Source organism: Mastigoproctus giganteus, chromosome 14 (genome assembly GCF_048544385.1).
Source record: "Mastigoproctus giganteus isolate SK-2022 chromosome 14, ASM4854438v1, whole genome shotgun sequence".
In the NCBI taxonomy this organism is placed as follows: domain Eukaryota; kingdom Metazoa; phylum Arthropoda; class Arachnida; order Uropygi; family Thelyphonidae; genus Mastigoproctus; species Mastigoproctus giganteus.
In genome coordinates, this window is record NC_143588.1 from 119,372,141 (window position 1) to 119,391,686 (window position 19,546).

Consider the following 19,546-nt stretch of genomic DNA (forward strand, 5'->3'; position numbering starts at 1 on the left):
CAGACATCCATGCACCTGCTTATGGGTTAAGAAGTTGGCTGTGGATATTCTAAGTAGTTGTAGTTTGTTTTGTCATGCAAGGTTTGTAAAGCAAGTAGTAGTTATAATCAGCAAAAACACAGTGATATGTTAAGTAGATGCAGTCAGTTGTCTGATTTATGTCTGCAGTATGAAACTATTCTACTATGAGTTATTTCTTTTTTCCTAAAAGAATAGGCTGGAATCTTTATAAAAGCCATGATAAGGATATTTATCTAGCAAACATTTGGTCTACATCTAAGTTTTCAATCTATTTCATTGTATTTCCAACTACAGGGGAGACCTTCTAACACTAACATGGGTGGGGAAAAAAAAAAAAAAAAAAAAAAAAAACTTATTAGCATTATTACCTGCATATTCAAAAACCTTTATTAAAGGCAAAAAGAGATAAACAAGATAAATGTTGAACTTGAGTTTCGTAGATTAGTATTTTTGCAGAATATACATGAAAGTCCAGGAGACAAAGAGTAAAGAGCAAGTTTGGTGAGATATCAGATAACAGTAGTGATTAACAGCTTTACTAAATCTATATGACATATTAAAAATACAGTTCTCACTCTCAATTATCTAACGTTATACAGAAGTGGTAATATATATAATGCAAGCATAGAAAAAAAAATATACAATATTCATAAATTACTTCATTATCAAAGACTTCAATGTAATCATTTCAAATTATTAATTATTGCAAAAGAAGTATGTAATATTACTTAAGAGTAAACGATAAAACCGATTGAATGAACAGTCTATTATATGAATGTAACAGAATATAATGCTGTCTTCAGATGGCTGTTTCATTTTTTTGACGAAATATATAAAAAAAACACACGCAGAACTATCATCCAAAGTTTAACATCACTTTTAAGAAATATTGCCATTATGGGTTATCTCGGGGAATGTTTATATAATCATTCCCAAAACTTGTTATTTACTTGGTGTCAGAGAAAAGCCAAATTCTGAACCAATTTATGTTATTGAATAATGTGTTTCAGTTTATTTTATATTTCAACATGCTTTATTTAATCATATTTTATATGTATCATGTTTTAGGTACTAAGTGGCATCTGAAACAGTAATTATAATTGACCATAATAATAATAATAATAATAATAATAATAATGAGAAGAATAACAAAACATTCCCAGTGTGTCAGCATGTGCAAAAAATAAATAAATAAATAAATAAAAACCCAACTTTTTTTTTGATCTTGCCAAAATTAATAATTGCCCAATGCTTTTTCAGCCTGAAAAAGTAAAAACTCCTGTGACACATTTTTAGCTCTCAATAATCATTTATATATGTTTCTTTTTACCAGCTGTCATTTGTCATGACAAATTTAACAGATGTTCAAGCTTATATAAATATAACTTGAAGCATTTTATGCTAAAACAATTAGTATCTACATCACATATTAGTTTACAATAAATATGAAACCTAACATGGTTTCTTTCCTAATTCTAACTTTTATTACTTTGCAAAATGAACTCCAATGAAACATTTAGTCATTTCCAATTATTACTTCAGTTCAGAATATGGCAGTCCAACCTTGCTTGTTTGTCACTACAATTTATTTTTAAGCCAACTTTACAGCTAATTAATAATTATTTGTTATTATCAGTTATTTATTACTTATTAGTTGTTTTAAATTTTAAGTCAACTTTAATTTTAAGGAGTTTACAGCTAATTGATCTATAAAAAAAAGTCAATATTATTTTAAAAACCCATGATGCTACACAGAAATCACATGACAATCATAATATAAAATTTTTCAGTAGAAGAATGGGGCTTTTTTTTGGTTGAAAGATTAAAATGATTAATTTTTCTAAAATGCTATCAGGAATTGTGCAAGAGAGAAAGAACTTAGGTGATTAATCCCTTCCCCTATACCAAAATAAAATGCCCATTTTTATTAACGAGGAAAAATATGATTACTATTGAAAATATGCAATATGCAATTCATAAATAGTGTAGCGATTGTCATACAACATTCCAAAGAAGTTGTCAATCTCAAAGCTGCAAAGGTAAAATAACTTTGGTGTATACTACTCTACTTGTAACTATAGTTTTTTTTTCTAAATCATATCCAGAAAACCTTTATTTTGCAGGTTTGTTCATATGCAAGACTTGCTACAATTAGCAAGCTTGTCAGTAACAATATTAATATAAAAAAGCATAAGTCACTCATCACTCTTGAAGACTGGCATACCCACATGTATAAAAAGATGTTAATCCCTTCGCTGAAAGAAATTTTCACCCAGCAACTCAACACATTTTAAATAAAAGACATTAGCTAGATAAAAAGTCAACACAGGGATAAGCACTATGCAGTAATTAACAGATGTAATTTTACATTTATCTAACATGTTAACCTTTGATTCTTTATATTCTTAGTCTGTACAAATCAGCAAAACAAGTATATGTTTAAATCAATAATTCAGGCACAGTTTAGGCATAGAAATGGTATCAAAAACTATGAAATATATATATATATATATACACACAAACACACATGTATATATTCATATATGCAATATATTTATATACAAATACATATAGACAGCCCCTTAACTATAGATATATCCATATGCAACTAAGTAAAAAATAATCCTGAAATCAGGATACTTCAGTATTACACCTAAAAACTTTTAATTTTCTTCTTTTTTTTTTTTGTCCTGCACAGTGTCGATGGATGTAGATATGGTTTCAACAGCTGCTATCTTGATGAACCACAAAATGATCATATAATTCATAGGTAATTTTCACACAGCCTTTAAAACTATATTATTCAAATGTTCAACAAGCATATATTTTGGTGAGTTTCTGTTCCTGATCTTTGGCTAATCTCATTGATTAAATACCTGGTCATGCCTGTATTTCTCTATAATCTCTTTTAGAAGTATGCTGCGTTAATGAATTCAACAATATGGAATGTGTTAAAAAAAAAAACAAAAAAAAACCTCATACAATTTGAAATCCAGCGGTCATCAAAGTTTGTGTTGGATCGTGTCCATTATTTAGGTGATGCTTCTTTTTCTCAGCCCCTATAGCACCAGGATTCTTTCTGCTCGAGTGATCCTTAAAAATAAATATGTTCAGTGCTGAGTAATCTTCATCTATTTTTAATTATAAATATGAAAATTAAAGCAATTATAGTAACCAAAAATTAACATTTGGAATTAATTAAAACTGCAATTATATTTAAATAAGTGATAGCAAGGTAATGGAGAAATGTGTTGCCTATAAAAGTGTGAAACATACTACAGAAATCAAACAAAAAACAAAATAAAAAACATCTAAAAGCAAATATGCTAAATATACCTGCCATCTTAAAATTAGCAGAAAATGCTTGCCATTTACACTGTTTTAGTATTAGTATTTGCCATGTGGTGCAGGGAAGCCTAAGGCTGCTGCACCAGTGGGAAAAAAAAAATATATATATATATATAATAATAATCTGATAGTATGAACCAGAGCTATAATGCTCAATACATTCTAAGTTGATATTAATATTTGTAAAAGAATAAGAAGTTTAACCTCAATATGATACGTAGAACACTTCCATACTCTCCAGAAATTAAAATGAAAACAATTAAAAAAAAAAATAAAAAAATCTAAAACCTTACATTACAGTAAGAAATAATTAAAAATCAAATGAACACAATTAAAAATCAATCTAATGCAATTAAAAATTAAGTAAAAAATTAATTTAATGAAAAAAATGCAAAACGATTTTCCTTCCTGAAGCTGAATGCTTTTCGACCATTGTTGTGGCATTGTCAGCTTCAGGAAGGAAAATCGTTTTGCATTTTTTTTTCATTAAATTAATTTTTTACTTAATTTTTAATTGCGTTAGATTGATTTCATTGTGTTCGTTTGATTTTTAATTATTGTTAATTATTTCTTACTGCAATGTCAGATTTTGATTTTTTTTTTTTTTAATAGTTTTCGTTTTAATTTCTGGAGAGTATCATATGGAAGTGTTCTATGTATCATAATGAGGTAAACTTCTCTTATTCTTTTACAAATAATAATAAAAAATAAAATAAAATAAATAATTAATAAATAATAAACAAAAAGGAATTAGACAACCTATGTGTTACATGTTTCCCTCCTATAGTACATAACTAGCTGACCTTTGAATTTCTCCAAACTGTAGTAGTAGTGGCATGTGATACAAGAAAGCAAGTGTATGAGCTTATGCAGCATCAGCCAAAAAAAAAAAAAAAAAAATCACACCATTCCCTCCCAAATGCCTGTCCAGTTAATCCTTAAATTTATTCAACCCATCAACTTCCACAACGACAGATGGAAGTTTGTTCCAGCAATTAACCACCCGCTGGCTAAAGGCAAATTTCCGCACATCTATTCTACATCTGTCCTTTCTTAATTTGAATTTATGCCCCCTTAGGTTCGTAATCTGAACAAGTGGAAGGATCCCATCAGAATTCAGCGTGCTCAACCCATTCAAGGCCTTATATACCTCAATCAGATCACTGCGCAGGTGCCTAGTCTCCAGCCACTGCAATTTACAGAACTTAAGCCTCTCTTGGTAAGAGGATCCCTTCATTCCCCTCACCAATCTTGTTACCCTTCTCTGTACACGCTCAAGCAAATCTACATCCTTCCTAAAATGAGGCCTCCAGACCTGTACGCAGTACTCAAGGCGTGGCCTGACCATTGCCTTATACAGAGGGACAGTCACCTCCTTTTCCCTGCTAGCAAAATTCCTATATATCATTGACAAACCCCATGACCTGCCCTGGCAGCCTGTCTGCATTGCTCAGAAAACTTCATATCTGACTGCACAATTACTCCCAGGTCTTTTTCATTTTCTACCACCTTAAGTGTAGTACCACACAGTTGGTACATTTCTCTGGGGTTACTTCTACCCATATGCAGTACTTCGCATTTGTGAAGGTTAAACTTCAGTTGCCACTTCTTAGCCCATCTGCCCAAATTATCTGTCAGCCTCTACCATCCATGTAGGTAACTTATTCCAGTAATTTATAACTCGCTGGCAAAAATAAAACTTCCTGCAATCCAGTCTAAACATTTTCCTTCGTAACTTGAATTTATGGCTCCTAGTTCTAGAATTATTTATAACTGAAAATTTCGCCCTCATTCATTTTACTTATGCCTCTCAGAGCTTTAATCACCTCAATCAAGTCTCCTCTACGGTGCACAGGTTCCAAGCGGTGCAACCCAAATATTCAGACTTTGCTCATGTGGACACCCTTTTTCCGATCTCACCAGGCGAGTTACCTGTCTTTGGCCCCTTTCAAAAAGTTCAATGTCTTTCTTTAGGTGTGGTGTCCATACTTAAACACAGTATTCAAGTGGGTCTAACAATAGCGTTATATAATGGGATTATGACATCCTTATCTCTACTAGCAAATGTTCAATAAATCATCGATAGGGCACCAGGGGCCTTCCTTGCAACCTCTCTACAATGCTTGGCAAACATGTCTGACCGTATTATAACTCCTAAGTCCCTTTCTTCCACCATTGTCTTTAGTTCAACTCCACCAAGTGTATAACTTATTTTGGGGTTATTGTTTGCGCTTTACTGGAAACTTAGCTTAGCTGCCACTTTTCTGACCATACCTGAAGTCTATCTAGGTCACTCTGAAGAAGCGCTCTGCTGGTAGTGATCATTAATTATTCTACCAATCTTTACATCATCTGAAAATTTAGACACCACGCCCTCTATCCCTTCATCGATGTCATTTATGAAAATCAAAAAAAAAAAAACAATGGTCCCAAGACCTTTGGGAACCCCACTTCTTACATTAACCCAATCTGAGGAATAACCATTTATCACAACCCTCTGCCTCTTTCCCTGAAGCCATCCTGCTATCCATTTAAGGATTTTCCTTGAGATTCCAACCTGTTCCAACTTACAAGTAACTGCTCATGTGGGACTGGGTCAAATGCTTTGCTGAAATCTAAATAACCCCAGGAGCTCACATCTGGTGAGTATGGGCCTGGCACACCCAGGGTCCTCAGCTGAATATCATCATCATCCTCTTTTTTGGTGATTCCCTTCTGCTTCTCTCTCTCTCTCTCTCTCTCTCTCTCTCTCTCTCTCACACACACACACAGGGTAACTCAATTTTTTTTGGCTGGTGCAGCATAAGCCTCAGGCTTCCTTGCACCATATGGCTAATAATAATAAACAACGTTGAAATTATTTCCCCTAAATCCTGCTCATGAGTGACCCTGTCAAAAGAGCTAACCAGATTTCTTAAATATGATTTTCTCTTTAGTACATAACTGAGGCGTTTCCGCGAGGAACTGAAGCTTAAGCTTCAATTCCTCACGGAAACGCCTCAGTATGTTACAACAATACTCTGTATTGATGATTGGCACGACATTCCAGAAAATGAACCATGATCATTCTTTCTGCATTCCAGAAAATGAAGGCCATGATATTCCTAGTCGACTTCTGAACTCAACTTTTTCGATTGGTCTTTTGTTTCAGTGTCGAAGTGGTGCATCCATGTTTCGTCATGGATGCACACAGTGCATCCATGACAAAACCATGCTGTGTATCCTTCAGAATTCTATTTCCATCTAAATGATCCCAAATTCCAACCTTGATCATTGCCTCCATGAGTTTCCTTACTACTGAAGTTAGATTAACAGGTTGGTAATTTCTCACTGCACTCTTAAAACCACCCTTATGTATTAAAGATACATTGGCACCTTTCCAATCAAACGGAATCTCTCCTGAGTCTAGTAATGCTCTCATAATTAGCATCAATGGTTCAATGCACTCACTTGCTGCCTCCTTTAAAATTATAGGGTATATGCCATCAACTTCAGGAACCTTACTTGCCTGTAGGCTCAAATTTTTTAATTAAATAATCATGTGAATCCTTTGCTCACATGACTCTTGTCAACAATCTATGTATATCTATCAACAATTTATGTATATCCATACCTGCAATCTGTTCCAGTTTTCCTGGAAGACTGAGATAAATCATGCATCTCTTTATAGTTTTATGGAAAGTTTACTTTTTTTTTTCTTTAATTCCAACCTTGATCATAGAGTAAAACACTACGAAAGTTAAATATGTTTCTCAAATATAGGCTTACTAAATTTATTGATAGTGAATTGTGTAAGTTTGGAATTTGGTTCATTATGGTCATAGATCAAACTGGCAGCAAATGTGTCAATTAGGAAGAAACTTTTTCTATTAACACATTGGAAAAAGGCTCATTGCAGAAATTCTGCAATGATCCTTTTTCAATTTAAATTATTTTCCAATCTTAGTCTGTATCGCTTATTTACTCTACAGACAATAAAACCTTTACTTACAGCTCCCGCAGAAGATACAATAACCTAAAGCAGACACGTTAACAAATTACAAACATTATCAGCACGATCAAGACATGTTCATACAAATTCTAACACATTGTTGCGGGCTTGTGACCAAGTGCATACAAGTTGGGTGACTGCCTTTGCAATTAGAACACTGTGGAGTTGGTACCTTACATTCTGTTTGTGCATCAGTTTTACACCCACAGTTTGCACATGTTGTGTCTCCACAGCATGACCAAATTTCTGGCATTTAAAACATCTCAGGTGGTTCGGGATATAGGGCCAAACACGACAGTTTAAATATCCTGCCTTGACTGAAGCTGGTAGGTTTGGAGAACTGAAAGTTAAAATTATACTCTGGGTAGGGACTAAACTGCCATCTTTTCGGATCATGATCCTTTTTGCCTGACTGACTTTTAGATTTTTAAGTTCTTGGACTATTTCATCTTCAGGAACATTCAATAAATCCCATTCAGTGATCACTCCCCTTGAAGAATTGAGGGTGGTATGTGGCATGATTTGAACTGGGATTCCACTCAAGGATGTAAGACGTAATAATAGTTCAGAGTGTTGAGAATTGTTGGTCTCTATTAATAAATCTCCAGATTGGAGGTACTTCACCATTTCTGGTGAACCTGCAGCATGTTCGAGGCATCTCTGAATGATGAGCAGGGAGAGCCTGCTCACAGGTTGTGTTGACAGAGAATGTATTATCAGGAATGCTGGTAATTCCTGTTTGCCAGTGTCTTCTTTCATTCTCTTCGAGAGAGAGAGAGAGAGAAGTCATGGTCAGTGTCATGGTTGAGAGCTCTTTGGCTCTAAATGTGGAAAGTCATTTGTTTCCATACCTGCTCCTTTTAGCCCTGAGGGTTAGTTTATCCCCAGGGTACTGTCCCCACCATGTGGAGGCAGGAGCGATGCCACCAGTGACCAAGCAGTTTAAATTAATAGAGTTACTTAATAATAAATATAAAGACTAAGAAAAGAAAGGTGGATTTCCTTTCTTGGTTCTTACTTTTGACCTCTAAAGTGCAGAAACACTTCAAGTAAACAAAAGAATAAGCACACTAGAAAAGAATCAAACTATCACTTTAGAGAGCATGACTTTCTCTCTCTCTCTCTCTCTCTCTCTCAAAGAGCACACAATAATCACAGTAAGAAAAATCGCTTGTCGCAATCGCTTGGCACTCAGGGCCATACTGCGAGGTAATCACATCTTTGTCCCAGTTGGCAAAATTTCTCTATATCATTAATAGAACCCCATGAGATGTTTTGGCAGCCTGTTTGCACTGATCAGAAAATTTCATGTTGGACTAAAATTGCCCCAAAGTCTTTTCCCTTTTAGCATTAGCATAGGCATATGATGCAAGAAAGCAAGCTTATGCAGCTCAGCCAAAAAAAAAAAAAAAAAAACCACTTCCACTTCACCCCTCCGTTTGTTCGAAACACCTGTCCAGCTGAGCCTTAAATTTATTTAGGCTATCAACTTCCACGACAAGGGATTGAAGTCTGTTCCACCAACCAACCACCCGCTGGCTAAAGGCTAATTTCCGCACCTCTATCCTATATCTGTCTTTCCTCAATTTGAATTTATGCCCTCTCAGGTGATTATTCTGAGCAAGAGGAAGAATCCCATCGGCATTGAGCATGTTCAAACCATTCAAGGCTTCATACACCTCTATCAGATCACCTCGCTGGTGTCTAGTCTCCAGACACTGTAATTTGCAAATCTTAAGCCTTTCTTCGTAAGAGTACCCCTTTGTTCCATTCACTAATCTTGTTGCCCTTCTCTGTACTCGTTCCAGCAGCTCTACATCCTTCTTGAAATGAGGCCTCCAGACCTGTATACAGTACTCAAGGTGTGGCCTGACCATTGCCTTATACAAGGGAATAATCACCTCCTTATCCCTGCTAGAAAAATTCCTGTATATCATTGACAAAACACAATGAGCTACTCTTGTAGCCCATCTCCACTGCTCAGAGAACTTCATATCTGCCTGCACAATTACCTCCAGGTCCTTTTCATTCTCTACCACTGTCAGTGTAGTACCACAGATTTGATATGTTGCTCTGGGGTTGCTGTTTCCCATTTGTAGTACTTTACATTTGTCATTGTTAAACTTCATTTGCCACTTCTCAGCCCATCTGCTCAACCTTTCCAGATCCTGTTGCAGCAGCATAGTGTCAGTAGTGTCCTTGACAACCCTGCCAACCTTTGTATCGTCTGCAAACTTGAACATTAAGCTTGATATACCATCATCAATATCATTTATAAATACAGAAAACAATAATGAACCCAGAGGAACTCCACTAATAACATTAGTCCACGATGAGCAGTGTCCATTGATTACCACTCTATCTTCTCGCCCTCAACCACCCCTTTATCCATAGCAGCAATTTGCCTCCAATGCCACACTGCTCCAATTTGTGCAGCAGTCTTCCATGTGCAACAGTATCAAAAGCCTTTCTAAGATCCAAATATATAATATCAAAGTTATTCCCTGCATCCAGTTCTTTTGTGACTGCATCATAGTATCCTATCAAATTGGTCAGGCAAGACTTTCCCTTAACAGAACCATATGTGTCCGAGATATAACTGAAGCCTTGTCTAGATGATCCTGCAGTGCTTCTTTAACCAGTGCCTCCATTAATTTTCCTGGAACAGAAGTTAAACTCACAGGTCTATAATTACTTGTGTCGGCCTTTGATCCTCCTTTGTGAATTGGGGTCACATTTGCGCATCTGCAGTCTGTGGGTACCTCCCCTGAGTCCAAGGAAGCTCTCATAATTTATGGCTAAGGGTTTGCTTACTTCCTTTGCTGCCTCCTTTAATATAACTGGATAGATCCAATCCAGCCCAGGTACCTTTCTTGTGTTTATCTTCAACAATTTCTCCTCCACTTTACTCTCAGTTATTACAAGATTCCTTAGCTTACTACCAGAGTTGAATACACCTCTGCCATTCCCCTCGATGAATAACTCCTCATGTGTGAATGTCGATGCAAAATATTCATTTAATTTGTTAGCTACCTGAGCAGGACCATCAACAGCTGACCCATCGATATCAAGTGGACAAATCTGATTCATCCCCTTCCTTCTAGAGTTTACATAAGTAAAGAACTCTTTGCTGTTTTGCTTTGCATCCCTTGCCAAAGATTTCTCGTAATCTGCCTTTGCCTGCCTAACCTCCTTTGTAACTTGGTTACAGATCAACTTGTATCTATCATAGGCTTCTGTGTCACCCATTAATTTATGTATCCCATGCATTTTTCTTCTCTGCCATATGTCTCATTAGTTCATCTGACATCCATTTAGGTCTAAACCTTGAACAATATTTCTTAGTTGGTATGAAAAGCTTAGTAGTTTCCAAGATTAATTCTTTGAATGCTTCCCATTTTGAATTTACTGTTGGTAACATCATCAGTTGGTCCCACCGTATAGATTTTAAATACTGTCTCAGACCTCCATAGTCTCCTTTACAAAAGCAAAAACCCTTCCCTTTACCCTTGTGGTAGTTACCTCTTTGAGTAAATCCCACTTCAGCACACTGTGATCACTGCCACCTAGTGGTCCCTTTATCTGCAGGTTCTTAAGGCATGAAGAATCACTACTGATAATCAAATCAAGAGTATTACTCCCTCTAGTTGCCTCCCGAACATGCTGATGTAGAAAACATTCATCCAATAAATCCACAAAAGCCTTGCTAGTGTGTGAGTGACCAACCCTCAAATCCCAGTCAATGTGTGGGAAATTAAAATCCCCCATTATAAGACTCTCTGATTTACTGGCCCACTCTATTTCCCTGTACAGTTCCTTATTATACTCATCAGAGTCATTAGGCCTATAACACATTCCTATGCTCAATTTTGATCTCCCAATGCTTATGTCACACCAAACTGACTCGACGCTGCACTGTCCAGCGATGTGGACTGGCTTCAGTTCCTTGGATTTTGTGTTTCTTAACTAATGGCATAACCACTCCTCCCTTCCTATCCTGTCTGTCCTTTCTGTAGACGTTGTACTCCCCAAATTCCAGTTCTGCATCCCTTATATCTGTGTGACACAACGTCTCTGATATCCCAACAATATCCGCCTTTGATGCTTTGAGTAATACCTCAAATTCATCAAATTTATTTACCAAACTCCTAGCATTGGTGTACACGCAAGTATACATGCACCTGTTTCTATTCTTAGCTGCCCTAACACAACCCATGTGTTTACTTGTACTGCAATGACTCCCAGCAGTCTCTGAAATATCCTGCATCTTGTTTTTCAGGCTTCTGCTCATTCCAATAGAAGCAGTGCAAGAATCACTTTCATCTCTGCCAGTGGCTACTGTTAATCTATTAGTCTTTGTATCCCCCAAGCTAGCAGTTTTCCGACCCACCTAACACTGCCTCGATAGCATCAGCAAATATTCTTGCACCCTTTCTATTTAAGTGTATCCCATCCCTGTAGAAGCAGTCTCTCCTGTTAACAAGTACAGTCCAGGCTGAAAAAAATTCTACCCCTTGAGCCTTGCACAATCTTTCCAGGGCAGAATTGATCGACAAGGCTCTCATCATATACTCCCTCCTATCATGTCTGGGCAGAATTGCAGACACTTTCAATATCCTTATCACAATAACTTTGAGCCTGGTGTTACCAAAAATGGTTTATTATTATAAGCTACTGCTACCCAAATCTAGTACCTTGCATTTATCAATGTTAAACCTCAAATGCCACTTTTCAGCACATCTGCTTAATTTATCTAAGTTGCTTGAAGTAGCATATCCTGATTACTGCCACTAACCACTGTGCTCACCTTTGTATCATCAGCAAACTTAGACATGGTTGAATCCATATGACATTAATCAGAAGGAGAATTTTAAAAAATATATATATATTTTATTTATATTTAATTCATGTTTTGCATATCAAACAGCAAAAAAATAAGTTCTCTTCTTTCATATATTACTGATCATCTCATAACTATTTCAAACAACATTTCTCTACATCAACACTCTTGTTAGAACTGACAAACTTCACTTGTGATAAGGTGAAAAATCATTAAAAGCAGTAAAGAAATAAGTTGTCAGTGGTATTTCATAGTTTATGTACAGCACTGATATTAGGTTTAAAATTTTTAGATTTCCTTTTCATTAACTAGTTGTTTCTAAACATGGGTATATATTACTGTTCAAGATTTAAGCCTAAATGGATGTCAGATAAACTAAGACTCATGGCAGAGAAGAAAAATGTATGGGATATATATAAATTATCAGGTGACACAGATGCCTATAGTAGATATAAACTAGTCTGTAATCAAATCACAAAGGAGGTTAGGCAGGCAAAGGCAGATTATGAGAAATATTTTGGCAAAGGATGCAAAGACCTTTTACTTATGTAAAGTCTAGAAGGAAGGGGATGAATCATATTGGTCCACTTGATATCGATGTTTCCACTGTTGATGATCCTATCAGATAGCTGACAAACTGAATGAGTATTTTGCATCTACATTCACACATGAGGAATTCTGTAGGGAAGTGGAGGACAGAAGCTTATTAAACTAACAGGGAGCTAAATGATTTTGTAATAACTGAAAGCAAAGTTGAGGAGAAATTTTTGAAGTTAAACATAAGAAAGTCACCTGCGGTGGGTTAGAACTACCCAGTTATATTAAAGGAGGAAGGAAGTAAGAAAACCCTTAGCTGTAATTATGAGAGCAACATTGGACTCAAGGAAGGTCCCACTAACTTGACATGAGCAAATGTATCACCAATTCACAAATCGAATCAAAGGTAACAAGAGTAATTACAGACCTGTTAAACTACTGTTCCAGGGAAATTAATGAGACACTTGTTAAAGAAGCATTGCAGGATCATCTAAACAAGGCAAATAATAATTCAGACAGCAGCATGGGTTTGTTAAGGGGAAGTCTTGTCTGACCAATTTGATTGGGTTCTATGATGTGGTCACAAAGGAGCTGGGTGCAAAAAATAATTTTGATATCATATACAGGCAGTTCCCACTTTACAGGTATTCACTTTACGAGTTTTTTTTTTTTTTGCAAATCAGCAAAATTGAAAACATGAACAATAATTTTGTAAAAAAATGAATGTTAAACATTCATAAATACTGCATTTCAAACCACACATGTAGCTATACAATACAGTGTAGCTCCGCTTTATAATCCGTTCCAGAGACACCATCGTATCGTGAAAATATTGTAATGTGAACGCAATAACATATTGTTTTTTTGATAATTTGTTCTACGAAGTTGAAATTTTCGCTACGTAACTCTAAAAGGTCGTTTTTATAGTGTAAATTGTATTAGTTACCAATTCAAATCACTAAAATGCACTATACTTTCATAGTTATCACATGTTCTGTTATAAGAACCAATTTTGAAAGGCTTTGTGATATTTTTCTAAAGCACATTTCTGGAGGTCACGACCATAAAACAATAAAAACAATTTGCACTTTCTGGTTTATCGGGCTTTTCTGTTACTGCAAGCAATTACACACGGGTAGTAAACTGGATGTTATTGCATTTGAGAAAATACAGAAAGCTGAAATTGTGTGGTTTTTTTTTTTTTTTACGTTATTATGGTGAAACATGTTTCCCCTTTACTGAGTCAATCATATAAAAAAACAAATAAATTTCCAGAAACTTCTCTTCATTCATTTTTTTTTTTTTTGAAGCTTTGTAAACTTGTTACTCCGTGCAAATCATGTTATCTGCAATTTGTGTATTTCGTCAAAAAATGCTTATGCATGCTATTGAAATTTATAAAGAAAAGAGAAGATTATCTTGGAAATAAACGCCTCTTGAAGCATTTCTGAAGAGCAAAGCTCCTTGTACAACAAACCAATGAGTGCTGAGCCAATAATGAGTAATCAATGAATGTACATTTAGTTGATGATGATGATGAAGAATAAACATTCTTTAACATTTGTAAGTCATAAATAATTTCTCTATTATTATAATTTGTTTGATTTTACAGGCTACGTTTTTATTTCTTTCGATAAATCAATCATTGTTTAAACAAACTAATTAGCTAACTAATTTCACTGTTGATAACGTAACTCCTATTTTTAACATTATATCTATGGGAAATAAATTCCCACTTAATGAGTTTTTGCTTTACGAGCGTGCACTAGGAATGAATTAACTTGTAAAGTAGGGAACTACCTGTACTTGAATTTCAGGAAAGCTTTGGATACTGTTGCACATGGAAGACTACCGTACAAATTGGAGCAGTATGGCATTAGCAAGTTGCTACAATGGATAAAAGGATGGTTCAGTGGAAGAAGACAGAGTGGTAATCAGTACACTGCTCTTTGTGGAACAATGTTATCAATGTTGTTTTCTATATTCATCAAATGATACTGATGAAGGTATATCAGGCTTAATGTCTAAGTTTGCAGATGATACAAAGGTTCAATAAAAAGGCCTCTGGAGTCAGGAACTCGATGATTCATTTTAATGCACTAAACACCGACTCAAACAAAATAAAACAAAGCTTCAATACAAAATAAATCTGTACAATAAAATATAAACAGAGGTTAAAATACAATAAAATAAAAGTGTAGTTAAAAGCGCTAAAAAGATTAAAATCACTAAAACCACTATACAACAATAGCTTTCGGCAGCAGCAGCAGCTGCCTTCATCAGCTGAAATGGTTATGGATTATCCAAACAATATATATACATATATATAGCTCCCAGCAAAGGTTGACAGGGTTGTTAATGACAGTATGCTACTGCAACAGGATCTAGAAAAGTTGGGCAGATGGGCTAAGAAGAGGCAACTGCAGTTTAATATTTAAAAATGCAAAGTACTGTATGTGGATAGCAATAACCCTGGAGAAATGTACCAACTGGGTGGTGTTACACTCAGGGTAATGGAGAATGAAAGAGACCTAGTGGTAATTGTGCAGTCAGATATGAAGTTTTCTGAGCAGTGCAGACAGGCTGCCAAAATAAGTCATGGGGTCTTCTCGATGATATACAGGAATTTTGCGAGAAGGGATAAGGAGGGAGTATATGATGAGAGCCTTGTCGATCAATTCGGCCCTGGAAAGATTGTGCAAGGCTCAAGGGGTAGAATTTTTTTCAGCCTGGACTATACTTGTTAACAGGAGAGACTGCTTCTACAGGGATGGGATACACTTAAATAGAAAGGGTGCAAGAATATTTGCTAATGTTATCAAGGCAGTGTTAGGTGCATCGGAAAAATGCTAGCTTGGGAGGGGGATACAAGGACTAATAGATTAATAGTAGCCACTGGCAGAGGTGAAAGTGATTCTTGCACTGCTTCTATTGGAATGAGCAGCAGCCTAGAAAACAAGATGCAGGGTATTTCAGAGACTGCTGGGAGTCATTGCGATACAAGTTAGGGTAGCTAAGAATAGGAACAGGTGCATGTATACTTGCGTGTACACCAATGCTAGGAGTTAGGTAAATAAATTTGATGAACTTGAGGTATTGCTCAAAACATCAAAGGCAGATATTGTTGGGATATCAGAGACGTGGTGCCACACAGATATAAGGAATGCAGAACTGGAATTTGGGGAGAACAGCAGGTACAGGAAGAATAGACAGGATAGGAAGGGAGGAGGGGTTATGCTATTAGTTAAGAAACACAAAATCCAAGGAAGTGAAGTCAGTCGATATTGCTGGACAGTGCAGCGGCAAGTCAGTTTGGTGTTACATAAGCATTGGGAGATCAAAATATAGAGTAGGAGTGTGTTATAGGCCTAATGACTCTGATGAATATAATAAAAAACTGTACAGATAAATAGAGTGGGCCAGTAAATCAGAGAGTCTTTATAATGGGGGATTTTAATTTCCCAGATATTGACTGGAATTTGTGGGTTGGTCACTCACACACTAGCAAGGCTTTTGTGGATTTAATGGATGACTGTTTTCTACATCAGCATGTTCGGGAGACAAATAGAGGGAGTAATACTCTTGATCTGATTATCAGTAGTGATTCTTCATGCATCAAGAATCTGCAGATAAAGGAACCACTAGGTGGCAGTGATCACAGTGTGTTGAAGTGGGATTTACCCAAAGAGGTAACTACAATCAGGATTAAAGGGAAGGGTTTTTGCTTTCGTAAAGGCAACTACGGTGGTCTGTTGTTGTTGTTGTTGTTTTGGGATTTTAGGAGCATTAGCAACTAAGGCCATATTACTCCGGAATATGCGGTGGTCATTCCCTGACCTTTCCGCATCCTCCGTATTTGGTGGTGACGGGCTCGAACCCCGGTCTAATCAAGAAGCGTATGCTACGCACTGTTGCTCCTTCCCACCTGGCTACGGAGGCGCCTACGGTGGTGTGAGACGGTATTTAAATTCTATATGGTGGGACCAACTGATGATGTTACCAACAGCAAATTCAAAATGGGAAGCATTCAAAGAATTTATCTTGGAGGCTACTAGGCTTTACATACCAACTAAGAAATATTGTTCAAGCCTAAATAGATGTCAGATGAACTAATGAGACATATGGCAGAGAAGAAAAATGCATGGGATACATAAATTAATGGGTGACATGGAAGCCTATGATAGATATAAGCTGGTCTGTAACCAAGTCACAAAGGAGATTAGGCAGGCAAAGGCAGATTATGAGAAATCTTTGGCAAAATCTTTGGATGCAAAGAAAAACAGCAAAGAGTTCTTTACCTATGTAAACTCTAGAAGGAAAGGGATTAATCAGATTGATCCACTAGATATTGATGGTTAAACTTTTGATGATCCTGCTCAGGTGGCTAACAAGCTAAATGAGTATGTTGCTTCTACATTCACACATGAGGAGTTAGTCGTGGAGGGGAATGCCAGAGGTGAATTAAACTCTGGCAGTTAGCTAGATGACTTTGTGATAACTGAGAGGAAAGTGGAAGAGAAATTGTTGAAGATAAACATAAAAAAGGCACCCGGGGTGGATGAGATCTATCCAGTTATATTAAAGGAGGCAGCAAAAGAAGTAAGCAAACCCTTAGCCATAATTATGAGATCTTTGGACTCAGGGGATGTACCCATGGATTGGAGATGTGCAAATGTGACCCCAATTCACAAAGGAGGATCAAAGGGCGATACAAGTAATTATAGACTTGTTAGTTTAACCTCTGTTCCAGGAAAATTAATGGAGGCACTGGTTATAGAAGCACTGCAGGAACATCTAGACAAGACTTCAGTTATAGCTCGGACACAGCATAGTTTTGTTAAGGGAAAGTCTTGCCTGACCAATTTGATTGGATACTATGTGGTCACAAAGAAACTGGATGCAGGGAATAACTTTGATATCATATATTTGGATATTAGAAAGGCTTTTGATACTGTTGCACATGGAAGACTGCTGCACAAATTGGAGCAGTGTGGCATTGGAGGCAAATTGCTGCTATGGATAAAGGGATGGTTGAGTGGGAGAAGACAGAGTGGTAATGAATGGACACTGCTCATCGTGGACTAATGTTATTAGGGAGTCCTTCAGGGTTCAGTGTTGGTTCCATTGTTGTTTTCTGTATTTATAAATGATATTGATGATGGTATATCAAGCTTAATGTCCAAGTTTGCAGAAGATACAAAGGTTGGCAGGGTTGTTAATGTCACTAATGAGAGTACACTGCTGCAACAGGATCTAGAAAAGTTGAACAGATGGGCCGAGAGGTGGCAAAGGAAGTTTAACATTGGCAAATGTAAAGTATTACATATGGGAAGCAGTAATCCCAGAGTAACGTATTAACTCTGTGGTACCGCACTGACAGTGGTAGAGAATGAAAAGGACCTGGGGATAATTGTCCAGGCAGATATGAAGTTTTGCGAGCAGTGCAAATGGTCTGCAAGTGTAGCTCATGGTGTCTTGTCGATGATATAGAGGAATTTTTCTAGCAGGGATAAGGCGATTATCCCCTTCTATGAAGCAATGGTCAGGCCACACCTTGAGTATTGTATACAGGTCTGGAGGCCTCATTTTAAGAAGGATGTAGAGCTGTTGGATTGAGTACAGAGAAGGGCAACAAGATTAGTGAATGGAACAAATGGTTGCTCTTACGAAGAAAGGCTTAAGTTTTGCAACAGTGTCTGGAGACTATGCACCTGCGAGGTGACCTGATTGAGGTGTATAAAGTGTTGAATGGTTTGAGCATGCTCAATGCTGATGGGATTCTTCCTCTTGCTCAGAATAATCACCTGAGAGGGCATAAATTCAAATTGAGGAAAGACAGATGTAGGATAGATGTGCAGAAGTATGCCTTTAGCCAGCAGGTAGTTGGCTGGTGGAACAGACTTCCATCCTTTGTTGCACAATCTTTCCACGGCCGAATTGATCGACAAGGCTCTCATTATATACTCCCTCCTTGCAAAATTCCTGTATATCATTGAGAAGACCCCATTACATACTCTGGCAGCTTGTCTGCTCTGCTCAGAAAACTTCAATCTGACTGCACAATTACCACTAGGTCTCTTTCATTCGCCATTACCCTGAGTGTAACACCACCCAATTGGTACAATTTCTCCATGGTTACTGCTACCCACATGGAGTACTTTGACAAATGCAATGTTAAACTTCAGTTGCCACTTCTCAGCTCATCTGCCAAACTTTTCCAGATCCGGTTGCAGCATCATACTGTTATTAACAACCATGCCAACCTTTGTATCATCTGCAAACTTTGACATTAAGTTTTATATACCTTCATCAATCTCAATGATAAATATACAAAACAACAATGGGCCCAAGGACACCACTAATAACATTAGTACACGTAGAGCAGTATCCATTGATTACCACTCTGTTTTTTCTCACTCAACCATCCTTTTATCCATTGTAGCAACTTGCCCTTAATCCCTTCACGGATTATCCTGAGATATCTCATTTTTAGGTTTAAAAGTTATTTGGAACATACACAAAATATCTCCGGATACAATAATACCCGAAGCAAACAATAATACCTCCAAATTTTGGACTGAAACATTTTCTCTGGTATTTATCTGGCTAATTTTGCATTAGGCAGGTAAATCCCGAGTTTTTGCAGGATTTTCTTACACCTGGCAGCAAAAACGACTGGCTTTCGTTTTACTTATATTGTACAGCAATGTCAGAACAGTATCACATGTTCCTGTGCCGCCAGTAAGCAAAATATAATTTGCTGTCCTAAATACAGAATACTCAACCCACAAAAATAACTCACAAAAATA

General features: G+C 36.6%; 1 protein-coding gene across 1 annotated transcript in view; it reads right to left on the reverse strand.

Annotated features, from left to right (window-relative positions):
- Positions 1 to 2,607: 2,607 nt before the first annotated feature.
- Positions 2,608 to 19,546, reverse strand: part of Hmgs (hydroxymethylglutaryl-CoA synthase) — a 74,914-nt gene continuing 57,975 nt past the window's right edge. Inside the window, exon 10 of the mRNA XM_090389195.1 lies at positions 2,608 to 3,114. Coding sequence (XP_090245321.1) covers positions 2,998 to 3,114 — 117 coding nt within the window. The 3' untranslated portion in view covers positions 2,608 to 2,997. The remainder of the gene's footprint in view (positions 3,115 to 19,546) is intronic.